The sequence below is a fragment of the Ranitomeya variabilis genome, chromosome 2, assembly GCF_051348905.1.
Source record: "Ranitomeya variabilis isolate aRanVar5 chromosome 2, aRanVar5.hap1, whole genome shotgun sequence".
Lineage (NCBI taxonomy): Eukaryota > Metazoa > Chordata > Amphibia > Anura > Dendrobatidae > Ranitomeya > Ranitomeya variabilis.
Window position 1 is genome coordinate 338952683 of NC_135233.1, and position 23312 is coordinate 338975994.

Sequence of the window (23312 nt, forward strand, 5' to 3'; positions counted from 1 at the left end):
CAGGCAGGCACTCCAGGCAGCATTGTGGTCAGTGGAGGAGTATTGCAAGTAGGGGCCGCAGACAGGCTATCAAAGGCCTAAAATAACAAACAATAGGCTCATGGCAGTTTTACAGCGGTTACATGGATACACGGGCAGGCAGCTTGGTGGTCAGTGGAGGAGTATTTAAAGTAGGGACCGCAGACAGGCTTCAAAGGCCTAACATAAGAAAATGGGCTGGCTGTAGGCACTTTATAATTGGTTCCAGGGGTACACGGGCAGCAGTGGTCTGGTCAGTGGAGGAGTATTTAAAGTAGGGACCGCAGACAGGCTATCAAAGGCCTAACATAACAAACAATAGGCTCATGGCAGTTTCACAGCGGTTACATGGATACACGGGCAGGCAGCTTGGTGGTCAGTGGAGGAGTATTGCAAGTAGGGGCTGCAGACAGGCTATCAAAGGCCTAAAATAACAAACAGTAGGCAGTCATGGCAGTTTTACATCGGTTACATGGATACACAGGCAGGCACTCCAGGCAGCATTGTGGTCAGTGGAGGAGTATTGCAAGTAGGGACCGCAGACAGGCTTCAAAGGCCTAACATAAAAAAATGGGCTGGCTGTAGGCACTTTATAATTGGTTCCAGGGGTACACGGGCAGCAGTGGTCTGGTCAGTGGAGGAGTATTTAAAGTAGGGACCGCAGACAGGCTATCAAAGGCCTAAAATAACAAACAATAGGCTCATGGCAGTTTCACAGCGGTTACATGGATACACGGGCAGGCAGCTTGGTGGTCAGTGGAGGAGTATTGCAAGTAGGGGCCGCAGACAGGCTATCAAAGGCCTAAAATAACAAACAATAGGCTCATGGCAGTTTTACAGCGGTTACATGGATACACAGGCAGCTTGGTGGTGAGTGGAGGAGTAGTGCAAGGAGTGTCTGTCCCAGTACTCCCAAAATATAAATAGATGTTAATGTCTCGCAAAACAACCAAAACAAAAAAAAAAGGTGGCATACTTAGGTACAGGGGTGGGCTCATCTACTGAGTTTCTGACATAGTAATTTGGCAGTAACTATTTAATGGTGCCAATATAGGACACAGACACAGACTACTTTAAGTTGCATCATAGATGTCTACAAATTTGTATTGTCAGTGCCAGACATTGAATGATGTCAGCGAATAGACTAAAGATTGGTGGAGCTGTGCGACATAATTTTGCACGTGGTAGAGCACATTTTGAGCTGGGGTAGGGGGGAACTCTCTTGAGGCCGGCGGGACCGCCCCAGGGCCCCTCATGTTACAACGGTGTGTCTGACGTTGGGTGCGCACCACCACCGCCAGAGACACTACATTGTACTATGAGGGACCCAGTAGCAATGCCGTCAACCAAAAGCGAGCACACCCACCTCTTCAGACAAACAGCAGTCTCACGGGTGCTTGCGCCAAGTCGCGATACCACGGCCCCGTGTGGGGAGTTTTGCCATTTAGGGAGGTGTAAACATGTCGTATGCTGTACAATCAGCTGCAGCAAATTAGACATTAGAAAAGTAATTCACAGGCAAGAGCTTTTCATAGGAAAGCTAGGTGTCGGCCGGGCAAGGTGGGGCAAAAGATTTCGAAATCCAGTTGTGGTTCATTTTAATGAATGTTAGATCGTCAACATTTTGGGTAGCCAGACGAGTCCTTTTTTCGGTTAATATTGAACCTGCAGCACTGAATACTCTTTCTGATAGGACACTTGCTGCCGGGCAAGCAAGCTCCTGCAATGCATATTCTGCCAATTCTGGCCAGGTGTCTAATTTGGAGGCCCAGTAATCAAATGGGAATGACGGTTGAGGGAGAACATCGATAAGGGATGAAAAATAGTTAGTAACCATACTGGACAAATGTTGTCTCCTGTCACTTTCAATTGATGCAGCAGTACCTGTCCTGTCTGCGGTCATAGCAAAATCACTCCACAACCTGGTCAGAAAACCCCTCTGTCCAATGCCACTTCTGATGTGTGCACCCCTAACACTCCTAGTCTGCTGCCCCCTGGAGCTCGTGTGAGAACGATCACGTGCGCTGTGTGCTGGGAATGCCTGAAGCAAACGGTCAACAAGAGTTGATTGTTTGGTTGCTAATATTAGTTCCAAGTTCTCATGTGGCATAATATTTTGCAATTTGCCTTTATAGCGTGGATCAAGGAGGCAGGCCAACCAGTAATCGTCATCGTTCATCATTTTCGTAATGCGTGTGTCCCTTTTTAGGATACGTAAGGCATAATCCGCCATGTGGGCCAAAGTTCCAGTTGTCAAATCTCCGGTTGTGATTGGTTGAGGGGCAGTTGCAGGCAAATCTACGTCACTTGTGTCCCTCAAAAAACCAGAACCCGGCCGTGACACGCAACCAAATTCCTGTGCCCCCGGGAAAGGTTCGGCATTAAAAATATACTCATCCCCATCATCCTCCTCGTCCTCCACCTCCTCTTCGCCCGCTACCTCGTCCTGTACACTGCCCTGACCAGACAATGGCTGACTGTCATCAAGGCTTTCCTCTTCCTCTGGTGCAGACGCCTGCTCCTTTATGTGCGTCAAACTTTGCATCAGCAGACGCATTAGGGGGATGCTCATGCTTATTACGGCGTTGTCTGCACTAACCAGCCGTGTGCATTCCTCAAAGCACTGAAGGACTTGACACATGTCTTGTATCTTAGACCACTGCACACCTGACAACTCCATGTCTGCCATCCTACTGCCTGCCCGTGTATCCTCCCACAAATAAATAACAGCACGCCTCTGTTCGCACAGTCTCTGAAGCATGTGCAGTGTTGAGTTCCACCTTGTTGCAACGTCTATGATTAGGCGATGCTGGGGAAGGTTCAAAGACCGCTGATAGGTCTGCATACGGCTGGCGTGTACAGGCGAACGTCGGATATGTGAGCAAAGTGCACGCACTTTGAGGAGCAGGTCGGAGAACCCAGGATAAGTTTTCAATAAGCACTGCACCACCAGGTTTAAGGTGTGAGCCAGGCAAGGAATGTGTTTCAGTTGGGAAAGGGAGATGGCAGCCATGAAATTCCTTCCGTTATCACTCACTACCTTGCCTGCCTCAAGATCTACTGTGCCCAGCCACGACTGCGTTTCTTGTTGCAAGAACTCGGACAGAACTTCCGCGGTGTGTCTATTGTCGCCCAAGCACTTCATAGCCAATACAGCCTGCTGACGCTTGGCAGTAGCTGGCCCATAATGGGACAACTGGTGTGCAACAGTGTCATCTGCCGATGGAGTGGTTGGCAGACTGCGTTCTGTGGAAGAGCTGTAGCTTCTGCAGGAGGACGAGGAGGAGGAGGAGGAGGGGGTGCGAACGCCTACAGCCAACTGTTTCCTAGACCGTGGGCTAGGCACAACTGTCCCTAAATTGATGTCGCCTGTGGACCCTGCATCCACCACATTCACCCAGTGTGCCGTGATGGACACATAACGTCCCTGGCCATGCCTACTGGTCCATGCATCTGTAGTCAGGTGCACCTTTGTACTCACAGATTGCCTGAGTGCATGGACGATGCGCTGTTTAACATGCTGGTGCAGGGCTGGGATGGCTTTTCTGGAAAAAAAGTGTCGACTGGGTAGCTCGTATCGTGGTTCAGCGTACTCCATCAGGGCTTTGAAAGCTTCGCTTTCAACTAACCGGTAGGGCATCATCTCTAACGAGATTAGTCTAGCTATGTGGGCGTTAAAACCCTGTGTACGCGGATGCGAGGATAAGTACTTCCTTTTTCTAACCAGAGTCTCATGTAGGGTGAGCTGGACTGGAGAGCTGGAGATCGTGGAACTTTCGGGTGTGCCGGTGTACATGGCAGACTGAGAGACGGTTGGAGACGGTATTGTTTCCGCCGGTGCCCTAGATGCAATATTTCCTCCTACAAAACTGGTGATTCCCTGACCCTGACTGCTTTTGGCTGGCAAAGAAACCTGCACAGATACTGCCTGTGGTGCGGAAAATGGTGGCCTTACAGTGACGGAAGGGATGTTGCGTTGCTGACTAGCTTCATTGGCCGAGGGTGCTACAACCTTGAGGGACGTTTGGTAGTTAGTCCAGGCTTGAAAATGCATGGTGGTTAAGTGTCTATGCATGCAACTAGTATTTAGACTTTTCAGATTCTGACCTCTGCTTAAGCTAGTTGAACATTTTTGACAGATGACTTTGCGCTGATCAGTTGGATGTTGTTTAAAAAAATGCCAGACTGCACTCTTCCTAGACTCGGATCCCTTTTCAGGGATTGCAGACTGAGCTTTAACCGGATGGCAACGCTGTGCTCCAACAGGTTTTGGCTTTGACACGCGTTTTGGGCCAGATACGGGCCCGGCAGATGTAACCTGTTGCGATGTTGATGCCTGCTGCGGCCCCTCCTCCACCTCCGCTTCTGAACTACTGCCGCCTGCACCCTGTTCCCCCAATGGCTGCCAATCGGGGTCAATAACTGGGTCATCTATTACCTCCTCTTCGAGCTCGTGTGCAACTTCGTCTGTGTCACTGTGTCGGTCGGTGGTATAGCGTTCGTGGCGGGGCAACATAGTCTCATCAGGGTCTGATTGTGGATCTGTACCCTGAGAGGGCAATGTGGTGGTCTGAGTCAAAGGAGCAGCATAGTACTCTGGCTGTGGCTGTGCATCAGTGCACTCCATGTCAGAATATACTTGTAATGGGCATGGCCTGTTAAATGTTTCACTTTCTAAGCCAGGGACGGTATGTGTAAAGAGCTCCATGGAGTGACCCGTTGTGTCGCCTGCTGCATCCTTCTCTCTTGTTGTAGTTTTTGCTGAGGAGGACAAGGAAGCGACTTGTCCCTGACCGTGAACATCCACAAGCGACGCGCTGCTTTTACATTTACCAGTTTCGGAAGAGGAGGCAAAAGAGCTAGAGGCTGAGTCTGCAATGTAAGCCAAAACTTGCTGTTGCTGCTCCGCCTTTAAAAGCGGTTTTCCTACTCCCAGAAAAGAGAGCGTTCGAGGCCTTGTGTAGCCTGACGACGAAACTGGCTCCACAGCTCCAGACTTAGGTGGAATATTTTTATCCCCACGACCACCTGATGCTCCTCTACCACTACCATCATTACCAGCTGACAATGAACGCCCACGACGACCTCTTGCACCAGACTTCCTCATTGTTTTAAAATCTTAACCAAAGTAACTTTATTTGTTGCTGTCAAACAACTTACACGGTGAGCTATAACTTCAGTATGATTTCAATATCCCTTAACAGGTTGGTGAGACCACAAGGAAAATCAGGCACAATGTTACACACTCTGTTTTCTGTGGCACAAAATCACAGAGATGACACACACGCAGGACTGTCACTCAAGCACTAATGTCAATATTAATCTCCCACCTAATTTATTTTTTTTTTTTTCTCAGGGAGACTTTAGAAACCAAATAATATTAAAAAAAAAAAAAAAAAAGGCTTTCTATGGCCCACAATTAGAGAGAGAGAGGTGGCACACCCAGGAGTCAAGACTGGCACACAAGCTGAGAGGGCAATATTACTCTCCCACTGTTTTTTTATGTATTTTTTGTTTTTTCAGGGAGACTTTAGAAACCCAATAATATTTTAAAAAAAAAATAAATAGGCTTTCTATGGCCCACTGAATGAGAGGGAGAGAGGTGGCACACCCAGGAGTCAAGACTGGCACACAAGCTGAAAGGGCAATATTACTCTCCCACTGTTTTTTTAGGTTTTTTTTTTTTTTCAGGGAGACTTTAGAAACCCAATAATATTTAAAAAAAAAAATAAATAGGCTTTCTATGGCCCACTGAATGAGAGGGAGAGAGGTGGCACACCCAGGAGTCAAGACTGGCACACAAGCTGAAAGGGCAATATTACTCTCCCACTGTTTTTTTAGGTTTTTTTTTTTTTTTCAGGGAGACTTTAGAAACCCAATAATATTTTAAAAAAAAAATAAATAGGCTTTCTATGGCCCACTGAATGAAAGGGAGAGAGGTGGCACACCCAGGAGTCAAGACTGGCACACAAGCTGAAAGGGCAATATTACTCTCCCACTGTTTTTTTATGTATTTTTTGTTTTTTCAGGGAGACTTTAGAAACCCAATAATATTTAAAAAAAAAAATAAATAGGCTTTCTATGGCCCACTGAATGAGAGGGAGAGAGGTGGCACACCCAGGAGTCAAGACTGGCACACAAGCTGAAAGGGCAATATTACTCTCCCACTGTTTTTTTAGGTTTTTTTTTTTTTTTCAGGGAGACTTTAGAAACCAAATAATATAAAAAAAAAAAAAAAAAAAAAATAGGCTTGCTATAGCCCACTGAATGAGAGATAGCACACACAGCAGTGGCACACAAGCCCTGACTGAGGCCAATATTTTTCTCCCACTGATTGATGTAGTGTTTTTGTGTTGAGGTAGAATTTAGAACACAAATCACGGAAAAAATAAATAGGCTTTCTATGGCCCACTGAATGAAAGGGAGAGAGGTGGCACACCCAGGAGTCAAGACTGGCACACAAGCTGAAAGGGCAATATTACTCTCCCACTGTTTTTTTATGTATTTTTTGTTTTTTCAGGGAGACTTTAGAAACCCAATAATATTTAAAAAAAAAAATAAATAGGCTTTCTATGGCCCACTGAATGAGAGGGAGAGAGGTGGCACACCCAGGAGTCAAGACTGGCACACAAGCTGAAAGGGCAATATTACTCTCCCACTGTTTTTTTAGGTTTTTTTTTTTTTTTTCAGGGAGACTTTAGAAACCCAATAATATTTAAAAAAAAAAATAAATAGGCTTTCTATGGCCCACTGAATGAGAGGGAGAGAGGTGGCACACCCAGGAGTCAAGACTGGCACACAAGCTGAAAGGGCAATATTACTCTCCCACTGTTTTTTTAGGTTTTTTTTTTTTTTTCAGGGAGACTTTAGAAACCCAATAATATTTAAAAAAAAAAATAAATAGGCTTTCTATGGCCCACTGAATGAAAGGGAGAGAGGTGGCACACCCAGGAGTCAAGACTGGCACACAAGCTGAAAGGGCAATATTACTCTCCCACTGTTTTTTTATGTATTTTTTGTTTTTTCAGGGAGACTTTAGAAACCCAATAATATTTTTAAAAAAAAATAAATAGGCTTTCTATGGCCCGCTGAATGAGAGGGAGAGAGGTGGCACACCCAGGAGTCAAGACTGGCACACAAGCTGAAAGGGCAATATTATTCTCCCACTGTTTTTTTAGGTTTTTTTTTTTTTTTCAGGGAGAATTAGAAACCAAATAATATTAAAAAAAAAAAATAAATAGGCTTTCTATGGCCCACTGAATGAGAGGGAGAGAGGTGGCACACCCAGGAGTCAAGACTGGCACACAAGCTGAAAGGGCAATATTACTCTCCCACTGTTTTTTTAGGTTTTTTTTTTTTTTTCAGGGAGACTTTAGAAACCAAATAATATTAAAAAAAAAAAAAAAAAAAAAAAAAATAGGCTTGCTATAGCCCACTGAATGAGAGATAGCACACACAGCAGTGGCACACAAGCCCTGACTGAGGCCAATATTTTTCTCCCACTGATTGATGTAGTGTTTTTGTGTTGAGGTAGAATTTAGAACACAAATCACGGAAAAAATAAATAGGCTTTCTATGGCCCACTGAATGAAAGGGAGAGAGGTGGCACACCCAGGAGTCAAGACTGGCACACAAGCTGAAAGGGCAATATTACTCTCCCACTGTTTTTTTATGTATTTTTTGTTTTTTCAGGGAGACTTTAGAAACCCAATAATATTTTTTAAAAAAAATAAATAGGCTTTCTATGGCCCACTGAATGAGAGGGAGAGAGGTGGCACACCCAGGAGTCAAGACTGGCACACAAGCTGAAAGGGCAATATTACTCTCCCACTGTTTTTTTAGGTTTTTTTTTTTTTTCAGGGAGACTTTAGAAACCAAATAATATTAAAAAAAAAAAAAAAAAATAGGCTTGCTATAGCCCACTGAATGAGAGATAGCACACACAGCAGTGGCACACAAGCCCTGACTGAGGCCAATATTTTTCTCCCACTGATTGATGTAGTGTTTTTGTGTTGAGGTAGATTTTAGAACACAAATCACGGAAAAAATAAATAGGCTTTCTATGGCCCACTCAGTGAGAGATGGCACACACAGGGATGGCACTGTAGCAGAAATGCCAATCTTAATCTCCCACAAAAAAAAAAAAAAAAAAAAAAAAAACTGTCCTACAATTACTATCTCCCTGCAGTAATGTAAGCCAGGTATGGCAGGCAGCAATAGGAGTGGACTGATGCACAAATTAAATAAAAAGTGTGGACAAACAAAAAAGATAGCTGTGCAGAAAGGAAGGAACAAGAGGATATGTGCTTTGAAAAAAGCAGTTGGTTTCCACAGTGGCGTACACACAGCAATACAGCTATCACGGAGCCTTCTAGGGCAGCCCAATGAGCTACAGCGCTGAGGGGAAAAAAAAAAAAAAATAGCTTCCACAGTCCCTGCACACCGAAGGTGGTGTTGGACAGTGGAAATCGCTGCAGCACAAGCGGTTTGGTGGTTAGTGGACCCTGCCTAACGCTCTCCCTGCTTCTGACGAAGCGGCAGCAACCTCTCCCTAAGCTCAGATCAGCAGCAGTAAGATGGCGGTCGGCGGGAACGCCCCTTTATAGCCCCTGTGACGCCGCAGACAGCAAGCCAATCACTGCAATGCCCTTCTCTAAGATGGTGGGGACCAGGATCTATGTCATCACGCTGCCCACACTCTGCGTTCACCTTCATTGGCTGAGAAATGGCGCTTTTCGCGTCATTGAAACGCGACTTTGGCGCGAAAGTCGCGTACCGCATGGCCGACAAGCACAGGGGTCGGATCGGGTTTCATGAGACGCCGACTTAGCCAAAAGTCGGCGACTTTTGAAAATGATCGACCCGTTTCGCTCAACCCTACTCCCCAGTCTTGTAGAAACAAGAAAACAATTATGTAGAACCAGAACACATGAGCTGCGCGCACAGTGAACAAGCCAGTAAAGACATGTTCACACCACCAAGAGACTTGAAAACACAAAAAAGCACAGTAAAACCAAAACACTTGCTGTCCACTGTGATTTTTTTGCAACAGAGTGGTTTTGGTTTTACTGTGCTTTTTTGTGTTTTCAAGTCTCTTGGTGGTGTGAACATGTCTTTACTGGCTTGTTCACTGTGCGCGCAGCTCATGTGTTCTGGTTCTACATAATTGTTTTCTTGTTTCTACAAGACTGGGGAGGCCTCCACCCCTCTTTTTTTGAGCTGTGCGCACAGGAGCCGTTCTGTCCAACGTGTCCACATGGACATTCCTTTTCTGAATCCTGCTCATACAGGTATTGTACATATGACCAGGTTTTAAATACATCAGATAGGGATTACATTCATTAGTTAGGACTGCTGTGATATGGGTATACCTTGGCGATTGGTACAGCGGCTTAATATACATTTTTTGCAAAAAACGTATCAATCAAATACCCTGTTTTTTCCATCTTTTTACTAGCATTTGCTGTCCACTGTGATTTTTTTTGCAACAGAGTGGTTTTGGTTTTACTGTGCTTTTTTTTGTGTTTTCAAGTCTCTTGGTGGTGTGAACATGTCTTTACTGGCTTGTTCACTGTGCGCGCAGCTCATGTGTTCTGGTTCTACATAATTGTTTTCTTGTTTCTACAAGACTGGGGAGGCCTCCACCCCTCTTTTTTTGAGCTGTGCGCACAGGAGCCGTTCTGTCCAACGTGTCCACATGGACATTCCTTTTCTGAATCCTGCTCATACAGGTATTGTACATATGACCAGGTTTTAAATACATCAGATAGGGATTACATTCATTAGTTAGGACTGCTGTGATATGGGTATACCTTGGCGATTGGTACAGCGGCTTAATATACATTTTTTGCAAAAAACGTATCAACCAAATACCCTGTTTTTTCCATCTTTTTACTAGCACTTGCTGTCCACTGTGATTTTTTTGCAACAGAGTGGTTTTGGTTTTACTGTGCTTTTTTTGTGTTTTCAAGTCTCTTGGTGGTGTGAACATGTCTTTACTGGCTTGTTCACTGTGCGCGCAGCTCATGTGTTCTGGTTCTACATAATTGTTTTCTTGTTTCTACAAGACTGGGGAGGCCTCCACCCCTCTTTTTTTGAGCTGTGCGCACAGGAGCCGTTCTGTCCAACGTGTCCACATGGACATTCCTTTTCTGAATCCTGCTCATACAGGTATTGTACATATGACCAGGTTTTAAATACATCAGATAGGGATTACATTCATTAGTTAGGACTGCTGTGATATGGGTATACCTTGGCGATTGGTACAGCGGCTTAATATACATTTTTTGCAAAAAACGTATCAACCAAATACCCTGTTTTTTCCATCTTTTTACTAGCACTTGCTGTCCACTGTGATTTTTTTGCAACAGAGTGGTTTTGGTTTTACTGTGCTTTTTTGTGTTTTCAAGTCTCTTGGTGGTGTGAACATGTCTTTACTGGCTTGTTCACTGTGCGCGCAGCTCATGTGTTCTGGTTCTACATAATTGTTTTCTTGTTTCTACAAGACTGGGGAGGCCTCCACCCCTCTTTTTTTGAGCTGTGCGCACAGGAGCCGTTCTGTCCAACGTGTCCACATGGACATTCCTTTTCTGAATCCTGCTCATACAGGTATTGTACATATGACCAGGTTTTAAATACATCAGATAGGGATTACATTCATTAGTTAGGACTGCTGTGATATGGGTATACCTTGGCGATTGGTACAGCGGCTTAATATACATTTTTTGCAAAAAACGTATCAACCAAATACCCTGTTTTTTCCATCTTTTTACTAGCACTTGCTGTCCACTGTGATTTTTTTGCAACAGAGTGGTTTTGGTTTTACTGTGCTTTTTTGTGTTTTCAAGTCTCTTGGTGGTGTGAACATGTCTTTACTGGCTTGTTCACTGTGCGCGCAGCTCATGTGTTCTGGTTCTACATAATTGTTTTCTTGTTTCTACAAGACTGGGGAGGCCTCCACCCCTCTTTTTTTGAGCTGTGCGCACAGGAGCCGTTCTGTCCAACGTGTCCACATGGACATTCCTTTTCTGAATCCTGCTCATACAGGTATTGTACATATGACCAGGTTTTAAATACATCAGATAGGGATTACATTCATTAGTTAGGACTGCTGTGATATGGGTATACCTTGGCGATTGGTACAGCGGCTTAATATACATTTTTTGCAAAAAACGTATCAACCAAATACCCTGTTTTTTCCATCTTTTTACTAGCACTTGCTGTCCACTGTGATTTTTTTGCAACAGAGTGGTTTTGGTTTTACTGTGCTTTTTTGTGTTTTCATATTATTTTGTAAGAAGTTTCACATATTTGGTAAACACCTCTTAACACACACACCCTGACATCTAGTTCGTGATCAGTACAGATACATTTTAACAGCTGCTAGCTAGTGGAATGTTTGTATCTCCAGCACTGAAAATCTTAGCATCTGTTAGCAGTTATAGTACTAGAAACATTCAAGCTCACAGCAGAATAATACTACAGAAACACAGCCTCACTCTCCCTACCAGCGGATTATCAAATAAGGCTACTCTTAATATAGCATATAATCAACTAATATAAAACAATTACTGGGATAATAAACACTGTATCAAATACAGTGATAATAATATTAAACTATGTAAAAAAAAAAAAGGGAGGGGGGAGCAGGCACACAGCTGCTGTCAGCAGACAGGGAGGGGTGGGGTTACACACTTTGATACACTTTGATAGGGGCGTGTCCACCTGTCAAATTGAGTTTGACGAGAGGTCCCTCTGCTACACTACTTGTAGGAATAGCTGCTGGAGGTGGGGTAGTTTTGGATTAGAGGCATACAGTCCTTTTATATCAGAGGTTACCAACCTTTCTGACCTTGAGAGCCACATTCAGCTATGAAAGACAGTCATGAGCCAGATGTAACAATTTTTAGCAAGGGCCTTTTGACCCTCTAAAAATTTGGAGCCAGGGCTGCATCATTACCCTGCTGATATGGTGGAGGAGGACAAGGAAAGAGGTGGAAAGAGGTACATGAGAATACACCATAAAAACAAGGAACACCTGTCACTTGACTGGGGAACTTGCTGCATTTGGGTGCTCTGGGGAACAGTTGCAATCCCTCTCTCTCTGGCCACCCCACTACCACTTCCTGCCTTTTGTGTGGTGCTGCGGATCTCTCCCCCTTTGCACTGCTGGCCTCGCTCTGCATGGCACCCTTCCCAGGTTGACTTCATGATCAATCACCTCATCTTACCCTTCCACACAGTGATCCTCCTGACTTGTTGATTTAACAACATCACTTGTTAGCAACTTTGTCTCATCATCATCTACCTCTAGAGACAGTAATTGCCATTCTCCAGCATTGTCTTCTTCTGACCATGGCTGCTGAAATATTTGGGCTTTACTATACACAATCTCCTCATATCTCTATTGAAATGTGCAGGGCGAGAGGTCACAATCAATAAATGGAAATGTAAAAATCTCCTCGGAATATTCCGATTGTGGATTACTTCAAGGTGGGAGGAAGGAGAATCAGGGTGAGAATTATGTTGTCCAGGCGCTTGATTAGAGTGGCTGGACTGTGTGAAAAACAGTGTAGTGGTTTGAAACACACTGGAAGCATTATCTGCCATCCAACCAACCACCTGTCCACACTGTTCTGGCTTCTCGAGTGGTGTCCTGTGCCACCCTGCAAAGTGGAACAGGAAGCCAGGTTTCTTTGTCCCCAGGAGAAACCTAAAGCACACTTCAGTGCTTTACGGACTATTTTCCGGGGAACATACCATAACGGGCTATTCAGGAGGACTGGCTCCTTATCAACTGTGTTAAGGATACTTTGTGGCTAGCCAGAAAACATCTGGTCATGAACTAGGAGAAGATGTCCATCCAGGACTGATGCTAGCTGGTCCACAGCTTGCTCAGGGACAATAACATTATGTACGACCGGTTGTAGAAGCAGGAGAGGACTGATACCCCTCTTCTTCCCCTTCTCCCCTTAATGTGTACAATTACAATGTGTACTTTCTTCTTCAATCTCCACTTTAACCACATGCAAAGAATCCTCTTAAATTGTGAGCAGCAAGCTTTTGAGTAAACACAAAGAAGGGATGATTATTCAGATTATGGTGTCATCACTAGTGTTGAGCATTCCGATACCGCAAGTATCGGGTATCGGCCGATACTTGCCGGTATCGGCATTCCGATACCGAGATCCGATACTTTTGTTGTATCGGGAATCGGTATCGGGATTAATATCAATGTGTAAAAGAAAGAATTAAAATAAAAAATAGGGATATACTCACCTCTCCGACGCAGCCTGGACTTTACCGCCGTAACCGGGAGCTGTTGTACCTAAGAATGCGCGCTTGAAGGGCCTTAGATGAGGTCACTGTGCTCTGATTGGTCCGTAGCGGTCGCGTGACCGCTATGCGACCAATCACAAAGCAGTGACATCACCTAAGGTCTTTCAAGCGCTTGAAATACCTTAGGTGACGTCACGGTTTTGTGATTGGTCGCGTAGCGGTCACGCGACCGCTACGCGACCAATCAGAAGCTGCGGACGTCTTCTAAGGTATTTCAAGCGCTTGAAAGACCTTAGGTGACGTCACTGCTTTGTGATTGGTCGCGTAGCGGTCACGCGACCGCTACGGACCAATCAGAGCACAGTGACCTCATCTAAGGCCCTTCAAGCGCACATTCTTAGGTACAACGGCTCCCGGTTACGGCGGTAAAATCCAGGCTGCGCCGGAGGGTGAGTATATCCCTATTTTTTATTTTAATTCTTTCTTTTACACATTGATATGGATCCCAGGGCCTGAAGGAGAGTTTCCTCTCCTTCAGACCCTGGGAACCATACAGGATACCGTCCGATACTTGGTGTCCCATTGACTTGTATTGGTATCGGGTATCGGTATCGGATTAGATCCGATACTTTCCGATACCGATACTTTCAAGTATCGGACGGTATCGCTCAACACTAGTCATCACCATTCACTATCTAATTTGATTCCTCAAAGCTTTTGGAGAACCTCACAAATTTCAGACATACATGCACACTCGTAATTTGTTTTGTGTGGAGGCTGACAGAATACCGATGGGCATGTTGTAGCTGGTATTTAACTACTGCCCTCTGCTGCTCACAAAGTCTTGCCAACATGTGTAATGTGATGTTCAAGCATGTGGTCACGTTACACACTAGTCAGTGAGCTGGCACTTGAAAGCGCTACTGCAGCACTGCAAGACTGGCGGCAGCTGTAACTTTTTTTAAAAATGGGTGCACACTAGTGTTGAGCGATACTGTCCGATACTTGAAAGTATCGGTATCGGAAAGTATCAGCCGATACCGGCAAAGTATCGGATCTAATCCGATACCGATACCCGATACCAATACAAGTCAATGAGACTCAAGTATCGGACGGTATCCCTGATGGTTCCCAGGGTCTGAAGGAGAGGAAACTCTCCTTCAGGCCCTGGGATCCATATCAATGTGTAAAAGAAAGAATTAAAATTAAAAATAGGGATATACTCACCTCTCTGACGCACCCTGGACTTTACCGCCGTAACCGGGAGCCGTTGTACCTAAGAATGTGCGCTTGAAGGGCCTTAGATGAGGTCACTGCGCTCTGATTGGTCCGTAGCGGTCACGTGACCGCTACGCGACCAATCACAAAGCTGTGACGTCACCTAAGGTCTTTCAAGCGCTTGAAATACCTTAGAAGACGTCCGCAGCTTCTGATTGGTCGCGTAGCGGTCGCGTGACCGCTACGCGACCAATCACAAAGCTGTGACGTCACCTAAGGTATTTCAAGCGCTTGAAAGACCTTAGGTGACGTCACGGCTTTGTGATTAGTCGCGTGGCGGTCACATGGGCCGTCGCGACCAATCACAAAGCCGTGACGTCATCTTAAGGTCCTTCACGCGCTGATTCTTAGGAAGGAAGGCTGCCGGAAACAAGCAGGGCGCGTCCGAGGGTGAGTATATTCCTATTAGGTATATACTCACCCTCGGCTTCTTTCCGGCAGCCTTCCTTCCTAAGAATCAGCGCGTGAAGGACCTTAAGATGACGTCACGGCTTTGTGATTGGTCGCGACGGCCCATGTGACCGCTACGGACCAATCAGAGCGCAGTGACCTCATCTAAGGCCCTTCAAGCGCGCATTCTTAGGTACAACGGCTCCCGGTTACGGCGGTAAAGTCCAGGCTGCGCCGGAGAGGTGAGTATATCCCTATTTTTTATTTTAATTCTTTCTTTTACACATTGATATTAATCCCGATACCGATTCCCGATACAACAAAAGTATCGGATCTCGGTATCGGAATTCCGATACCGGCAAGTATCGGCCGATACCCGATACTTGCGGTATCGGAATGCTCAACACTCGTGCACACATGACTTATCTTCACAAGTAGCTCAGGCAAATCTTAATAGGTTTTCAGAAACCACTGAACCACTAAGATGAGCATGTGGCCCAAGCATGGTACATGTGTGAGCTTACCAAGTTTCAGAGCCACCACCAGGTTATGGCCATTATCACATATGACCATTCCTGGTTGTAGGTTCAGCAGCAAAACTCACAGCTTTGTCTGCTGTGTTATACATTCAACAACTGCGTGGTGTTGTGCTGTTTGTCACCTAAACAAATTACGTTCAGCAGAGCCTGTTCCTGCTTCACCGAGGCAGTGCTGCAGTGCTTTCAGCTTGCGACTGATATGGACTACGTGCTCCAAGATGAAGATTCAGAGATGGAGGATGAGGAGGAGGAGGGGGTAGAACTGGTGGAGGAGATTGGGAAACCCTGATGGATCCAGGGCCTGCAATCCTTGGCATCGGTAGCACGTGTGCCTTCCCAGTGTCCAGCTTGGTTATGGCCTCCACAAGGTTCACCCAGTGTGCCATCAGTGACATGTAGCATCCCTGGTCATTTTTACACCATTCAAAGCAATGAGAAGGTACAAAAACACAGAAAAAATGCTACCCTTGAACATAGCTTAAGGCCTGGAGAAGGCGTTTTTTTCTCTTTTTAATTTTGCCTTATATACCTGTCATTATATAAGAAAGAATGTTTTTTAAACATGTTTTCCTATCAAATCCATTTTATCTTTGGTTTTGGATGTTTAATTGGCACTCCGTAAAAGTGGCGTAATACTCTAACAACATCGTTCCCATAAGCGACCTGGGATTCAGAGATGCATCCAGGCATCTTCCCAATGCTGTTTCCATTACATTTGAGCTTTGTTTCCATCCATTTCAGCAATTTCCCATTGACTTCCATTATACTCATTACTCGAATCTAGCCCGTCTGTGTATTCAACCTTCTTGATTCGAGTGCCGAGCATTCAAGCATTTTAGTGCTCGCTCATCGCTAATAACTAATAAATCAGACTGATACTGTAACTCGTAAACTGTATAGAGCGTTTTATTTTTCCCACTTCGAAAGTAGTGTCATTCTCAATGATGAATACCTACACGTAGATATTACAATATCTTTATCCACAATATTCCTCGTAAACCTGTAAAGTTTGAGCAGCTAAGTATGATGTGTGATGTGGCTCTGTTATCTTTTTGCTTTCACAATGAGTAAATATTTAAAATGTTGGAATTTCCAAACTTTCTAAACCACATCGACGTCATGATAAGGCCAAGCTGAGAAATGTGGGTTTTTTTACTGGTAGTCCCTATTTTATCCGATATGACGTGCCAGAAGATAATATTGGTGGTAGATCCATGATACTTTTTCAGACAGGAAGCCGCCAATGTTTTCACAATTGTGGTCATCACTATGTCTGAAGTGTAAATGCTATGGAGAGCACAATCACAGATTTTCCTCGTAATGTCCAAATGCAAGACCGAAGATTTAAGCATTGCAACCCAATTGTAAAACACATTGCTCACTTTGCAATTAGTTGTAGGTAGAGATGAATTACAATTATAGGTCCCCAAATACTATAAGTTAACATATATCTCCTTAGTAGAGAGACCTTCCAATATCAATTGAATTGAATAGAGGTGCGTAAATCCAAATATGGCTTGACAATTATATGGGTCAGCAAAACTAGATCTGTGACCTGAATGAAGGAAATCCTCCCTATAACTCTGTCTGGTTTTGGAAACAAGTGGACAGACAAGATGGAAAAAATGAAGCACCATCAACATGCCAATATATGGCCTAGAATGGTATTCTGCTGATATAAATCATCCATCACTACATAAATGCAGTTGCCTTTTGTTCCAGCACTCAACTCAAGAGAAAGAGGTAAGAGAGGCTTACTGCTCTGGTTATAACGATGCATGAGACTGGCACAAATTAACATGACATCCACAATATGATCAAGCTAAAAAACAATGTTTGATTAATTCCTATTTCCAGAGCTCCCGACATCTGTGTAGAATATATATACAAAACTGTTGCTAATTTTCACAAAATGTTTTCCCCAATGTAATGTAAACAGTGTGTGATGTTGGGAATAATCCATGTGAAAGATGTTGATGTGGATTTGCCAATCGTACAGCAGAAGATCTGCATCTTGTGTGGTCGTACCCTAAAAAATAACTATCTGCATAATGAAGAAGGGGACACTTTTTTCAATTCTTGAAAAAGGTTGAGAAGGAACACCCAACTCGGCCAAAATGGATAATAATTGCTCTGTGTTTGGTAAAAAAGCAGAATATCCTTTCTAATCTCTAAAATTCCATCATGGCAATCATAACAGGGCTCATGAAGACTTCAGTCTACGTTTATCAAAGATTGAACTCGTACCTATGATGGTCTATGGGGCTTTTCACAGGTTGGGGTGTTTTGAAAATTAAAATCATGGAAACTTATTCAATATTCAACTGAGACGCCGATCAAAATCGCCAATACGAGTTTCTGGGTCCTAGAAAATAAAAATCAGACAGCACTCAGAAACTGCTTGAGAAAGATATGTTGGATTGGAATGTTGCCACAGGAGGCGGAATAAAATGTGATTTTTTTTTTTTACCAATGTTTGAGACGCTGTCTTTTCTACTACTTGGTATGGACTTTCTTCCGGGATGAACTCCCTGGTTGTGACGTGCGTCCTAAATAGTGTCCTGTAGGACCCTGGCTATATGAGGTGCGGTTTAACTTATAATTTTTGATTAAGCACTCAGAAACCATCTGCATGTTGTCTGTTTCCTACTGATTGCTTTTCCAGGCACTGCTGTATTCACTCTGCTGGTGGCACTGGTGATAGAAACGTCATAACCAGAAGCTCTGAATGGCAAGCTCTGTGTCCAGCCCCTAAGGTTAGAGTGGCTGGAACCTGTAGTGCTATACAGTCTAGCAGTATGGATGTGTTTGCTTCCAGCTGAAGTTATCTTCCTGCTTCTGCCAATTGGAGAGCACCACATCTTACTAAAGCTTCCTGCTTGCTGCTGAAAGTTGCCAGATATAGCTAGTGTTTCCCTGGATAGGTGTTCGTCTTCTCCTCCTGGTTTGTTTAGTTTATTCGTGTTTTGACCCTGGCTTGTTTCTACTATTCTGAAGGATCCTGATTTTGTTCTTAATGTGACCTCTTGGCTCTAACCCTGCTTGGCAAATATTACTACCTCTGGACGGCAGACCATCCATGGTAGAATTCCACTGGGTCCTATTGTAAAACCAGATCCCTGTACAGGGGTTAAAAGGTATTGGGATTTTTCTGGAGTCTGCCAGAGTCTGTCGAGGCAGCCCTTTGAGCCTGTAGCTTCAGGCAGACATTGCAAAAATAGTTTGTTCTTCAGGACGCTCTGTCAGCATTCCAGGCAATTCTAAATGGCCTTTCCTTATAACTCTGGATTGTGCTGTTCCTCTGTTACTCACATTACAAATTTATGAATAAACTGACAACTAGGTGTTACCAATTGAGGGCGTGTCTCTATGTAATTTGACACTGTCCAAACACTGCGGCTACTATCAGTCTTTGTATGGACACACCTCTTACACAAGAGTTATGGAAACACCCAGTTGACAATTTATTCAAATTTTCAGGAAGAATAATATAGGAATGGTGCTATGCAGAGATCTAATAAAAGATGCTCCAGAAGTATTATTTTGTGACAAATACGAGTTATTACTAAAACAGGCATGTCAGGAAAGAGACAAGTCCTCTTCAAAGTAGTTTAATGCACATTGCTCTTGTCAGGCTTCACTAATCATCAATACGACTAAAAAAAGTAAGCAATGTGGGGAATCCAAATGTATGATGTGAAAGTCATAATCTTTGAGTGTATAGAATATCTGTCATGGTATATAATGTGTTATCAACATCCAGATATGAATAGGAATTACAACATCCTCACACAGTTATTATTTCCTTGGCATCAGATCTATGAAGACTTTATGTAAAGTTATTCTGTGCATGTCTCTGAAAATGGCATAAAGCAACAAAGGCAGATTTCATGCAATAAAAAGAAAAATGGAGTTTAAAGGGGTATTCCGGCTTCGCTGAATTCTACATCTGAAAGTGGGGCCGATGACATAATGTCACTGATCTTGCCCACTTCCTGATATGTAAGTGAGCTGAGCCAGAATACCTCTTCAAAGGGTCATACCCATCTCATCCACCTTTATGCACAGGCCTTCAGAGGGCTATCGGTCTGCAGCGGAGGTTGTGCTACCCATGTTTCTGTAACTCATATAGAAGTGAATAGGAGATACAGAAACAACATCATAGAGCCCCTCCATTCTGTGGTTGTCACAGAGTGATAGACATTCCTGTCTCAGCCATGAATGGCTGAGAGGGAAATAACCCATTAATTACTATATAATTACATTTTTTTAACAAATAGATTTTGAGTTTCAATTCTCCTACAGATAGTCTAGGCAATGATCCTAGAAGGCATAGTAATCTTAGTGTAAGTAAAATTTTGACTTTGCAGTAAGTACCGGTAATCAAAAAGCCTTAAAACATTCTCTCTCATTATTCTGGCATTTGTCAAATATTAATAATTATGATAATCCTAATTGACCTAAAACGGGAAAGGTTTATTCTGATTTCATGTCAGATATTGAGATAAACATGCATATGCGTCTTTTTATATAGTGTATGTAAACTTCTAGTTTTAACTGTATATATACTGTATATATACAGCTCTGGAAAAAACTAAGAGACCACTGCAAAATTTTCAGTTTGTCTGATTTTTCTCTTTACTGACAACATGTTTCTGAAGGTCCAAGCAATACATTTTGTATTTATTTTCTGAAAATGAGAAATGGTCAAAATAACAAAAATGTCATTGCTTGCAGACCTCAAATAATGCAAATAAAAAGTTCATAATAATTTAGAAACAACAATACTAATGTTTTAACTCAGGAAGAGTTCAGAAATCAATATTTTGTGGAATAGCCATGATTTTTAATCACAGCTTTCATGCGTCTAGGCATGCTTTCCACCAGTTTTTTCACACTGCTTTTGGGTGACCTTATGCCACTCCTGGTACAAAAATGTAAGCGGTTCTTCTTTGTTTGATGGCTTGTGACTATCCATCTTCCTCCTGATTACATTCCAGAGGTTTTCAATGGGGTTCAGGTCTGGAGATTGGGCTGGCCATGACAGGGATTTGATGTGGTGGTCCTTCAGCCACACCTTGATTGACCTACCTGTGTGGTATAGCGCATTGTGTTGTTGGAAAAAACAGTCCTCAGAGTTGGGGAACATTGCCTGAGCAGAAGAAATCAACTGTTTTTCCTGGATAACCTTGTATGCGGCTTGATTCATACGTCCTTCACAAAGATTAACCTGCTCAATTCCAGCCTTGCTGAAGCATCCCCAGATCTACACCTTGTCATCTAATGGTTAGACGGAGACCTGGAGAAGCATACAAGCCACAGTGTCTTGCACCCACTGTGAAATTTGGTGGAGGATCGGTGATGATCTGCGGATGCTTCAGCAAGGCTGGAATTGGGCAGGTTGTTCTTTGCCAAGGACGTATGAATCAAGCCGCATGCAAGGTTATCCTAGAAAAACAGTTGATTCCTTCTGCTCAGGCAATGTTCCCCAACTCTGAGGACTGTTTTTTCCAGCAGGACAATGCGCCATGCCACACAGCTAGGTCAATCAAAGTGTGGATGAAGGACCACCACATCAAATCCCTGTCATGGCCAGCCCTATCTCCAGACTTGAGCCCCATTGAAAACCTCTGGAATGTAATAAAGAGGACGATGGATAGTCACAAGCCATCAAACAAAGAAGAACCGCTTACATTTTTGTACCAGGAGTGGCATAAGGTCACCCAAAAGCGGTGTGAAAGACTGGTGGAAAGCATGCCAAGACGCATGAAAGCTGTGATTAAATATCATGGTTATTCCACAAAATATTGACTTCTGAACTCTTCCTGAGTTATAACATTAGTATTGTTGTTTATAAATGATTATGAACTTGTTTTTTTTTTTTTGCATTATTTGAGGTCTGCAAGCAATGCATTTTTTTGTTATTTTGACTATTTCTCATTTTCAGAAAATAAATACCGTATATACTCGAGTACAAGCCGAGATTTTCAGCCCATTTTTTGGGGCTGAAAGTCCCCCTCTCGGCTTATACTCGAGTCATAACCAGGGGTCGGCAGGGGAGGGGGAGCGGGGGCTGTGTAATTATACTTACCTGCTCCCGGCGCAGTCCCTGCACATCCCTGCTTCCAGCGCTGCATCTTCTTCCTGTACTAAGTGGTCACATGGTACCGCACATTACAGTAATGAATATGCGGCTCCACCCCTATGGGAGGTGGAGCCGCATATTCATTACCGTAATGTGCGGTACCATGTGACTGCTCAGTACAGGAAGAAGATGCAGCGCTGGAAGCAGGGATGTGCAGGGACCGCGCCGGGAGCAGGTAAGTATATGGGGAGGGGGAGCGCTGCGTGATAGTCACCTCTCACCGTTCCGGTGTGGCTCCGTCTTCGGCGTCCTCTGGCTGTGATGCTCCGGTCAGAGGGCACGATGACGTGGTCAGTGCGCGCCGTCTGCCTGAACGTCAGTGCGGAGAACCCTGAAGACGGAGCCACACAGGAAAGAGGAGCAGGTAAATATTAAAAGTGCCGGGGGCCTGAGCGACGGAGAGGTGAGTATTTGATTTTTTTTTTTCATCGCAGCCACAGCATATGGGGCAAGTGCCTGTATGGATCATCTATGGGGCCATAATGTTTGTGCAGCACTATAAGGGGCAAGTGCCTGTATGGAGCATCTATGGGGCCATAATGTTTGTGCAGCACTATAAGGGGCAAGTGCCTGTATGGAGCATCTATGGGGCCATAATGTTTGTGCAGCACTATAAGGGGCAAGTGCCTGTATGGAGCATCTTATGGGGCCATAATGTTTGTACAGCACTATAAGGGGCAAGTGCCTGTATGGAGCATCTATGGGGCCATAACGTTTGTGCAGCACTATAAGGCGCAAGTGCCTGTATGGAGCATCTTATGGGGCCATAATGTTTGTGCAGCACTATAAGGGGCAAGTGCCTGTATGGAGCATCTTATGGGGCCATAATGTTTGTGCAGCACTATAAGCGGCAAGTGCCTGTATGGAGCATCTTATGGGGCCATAACGTTTGTGCAGCACTATAAGGGGCAAGTGTCTGCATGGAGCATCTATGGGGCCATAACGTTTGTGCAGCACTATAAGGGGCAAGTGTCTGTATGGAGCATCTATGGGGCCATAATTAACCTTTATGCAGGATTATATGGGGCATATTTTAATATGGAGCATCTAATGGGGCCCATCAAACTTTATGGAGCATTATATGGGTCTCCTGATTCAATATGGATATTCAAAAACACTTAACCTACCGATGTCTCAATTAATTTTACTTTTATTGGTACCTATTTTTACTCTTGAAATTTACCGGTAGCTTCTGCATTTTCCACCCTAGGCTTATACTCGAGTCATTAAGTTTTCCCAGTTTTTTGTGCCAAAATTAGGGGGGTCGGCTTATACTCGGGTCGGCTTATACTCGAGTATATACGGTACAAAATATATTGCTTGGAACTTTGGAGACATGTTGTCAGTAGTTTATAGAATAAAAGAACAATTTACATTTTACTCAAAAATATACCTATAAAGAGAAAAATCAGACAAACTGAAAATTTTGCAATGGTCTCTTTATTTTTTTACCAGAGCTATATATATATATATATATATATATATATATATATATATATATATATATATATATATATATATATATATATATATATATATATATATATACACACGCATGTGCATTGTTATTTCAGTCAGTTCAGTGTAGCTGCATACTTACAAATCCCTCTGTGTGGAGGTGTTTAAATAAGCAACGCTTTCCTCATCTTTTAGAGCGGTCCGGG

The 23312-nt window shown here is 43.8% G+C and overlaps 1 protein-coding gene across 1 annotated transcript in view; it reads right to left on the minus strand.

Moving 5' to 3' along the window:
- The window catches only part of LOC143803736 (uncharacterized), a 59447-nt gene that overhangs the window by 26401 nt on the left and 9734 nt on the right, over positions 1–23312 (minus strand). The window contains exon 4 of the mRNA XM_077281510.1: positions 12249–12421. Within this exon, the coding sequence (XP_077137625.1) occupies positions 12249–12421 (173 nt within the window). The remainder of the gene's footprint in view (positions 1–12248; positions 12422–23312) is intronic.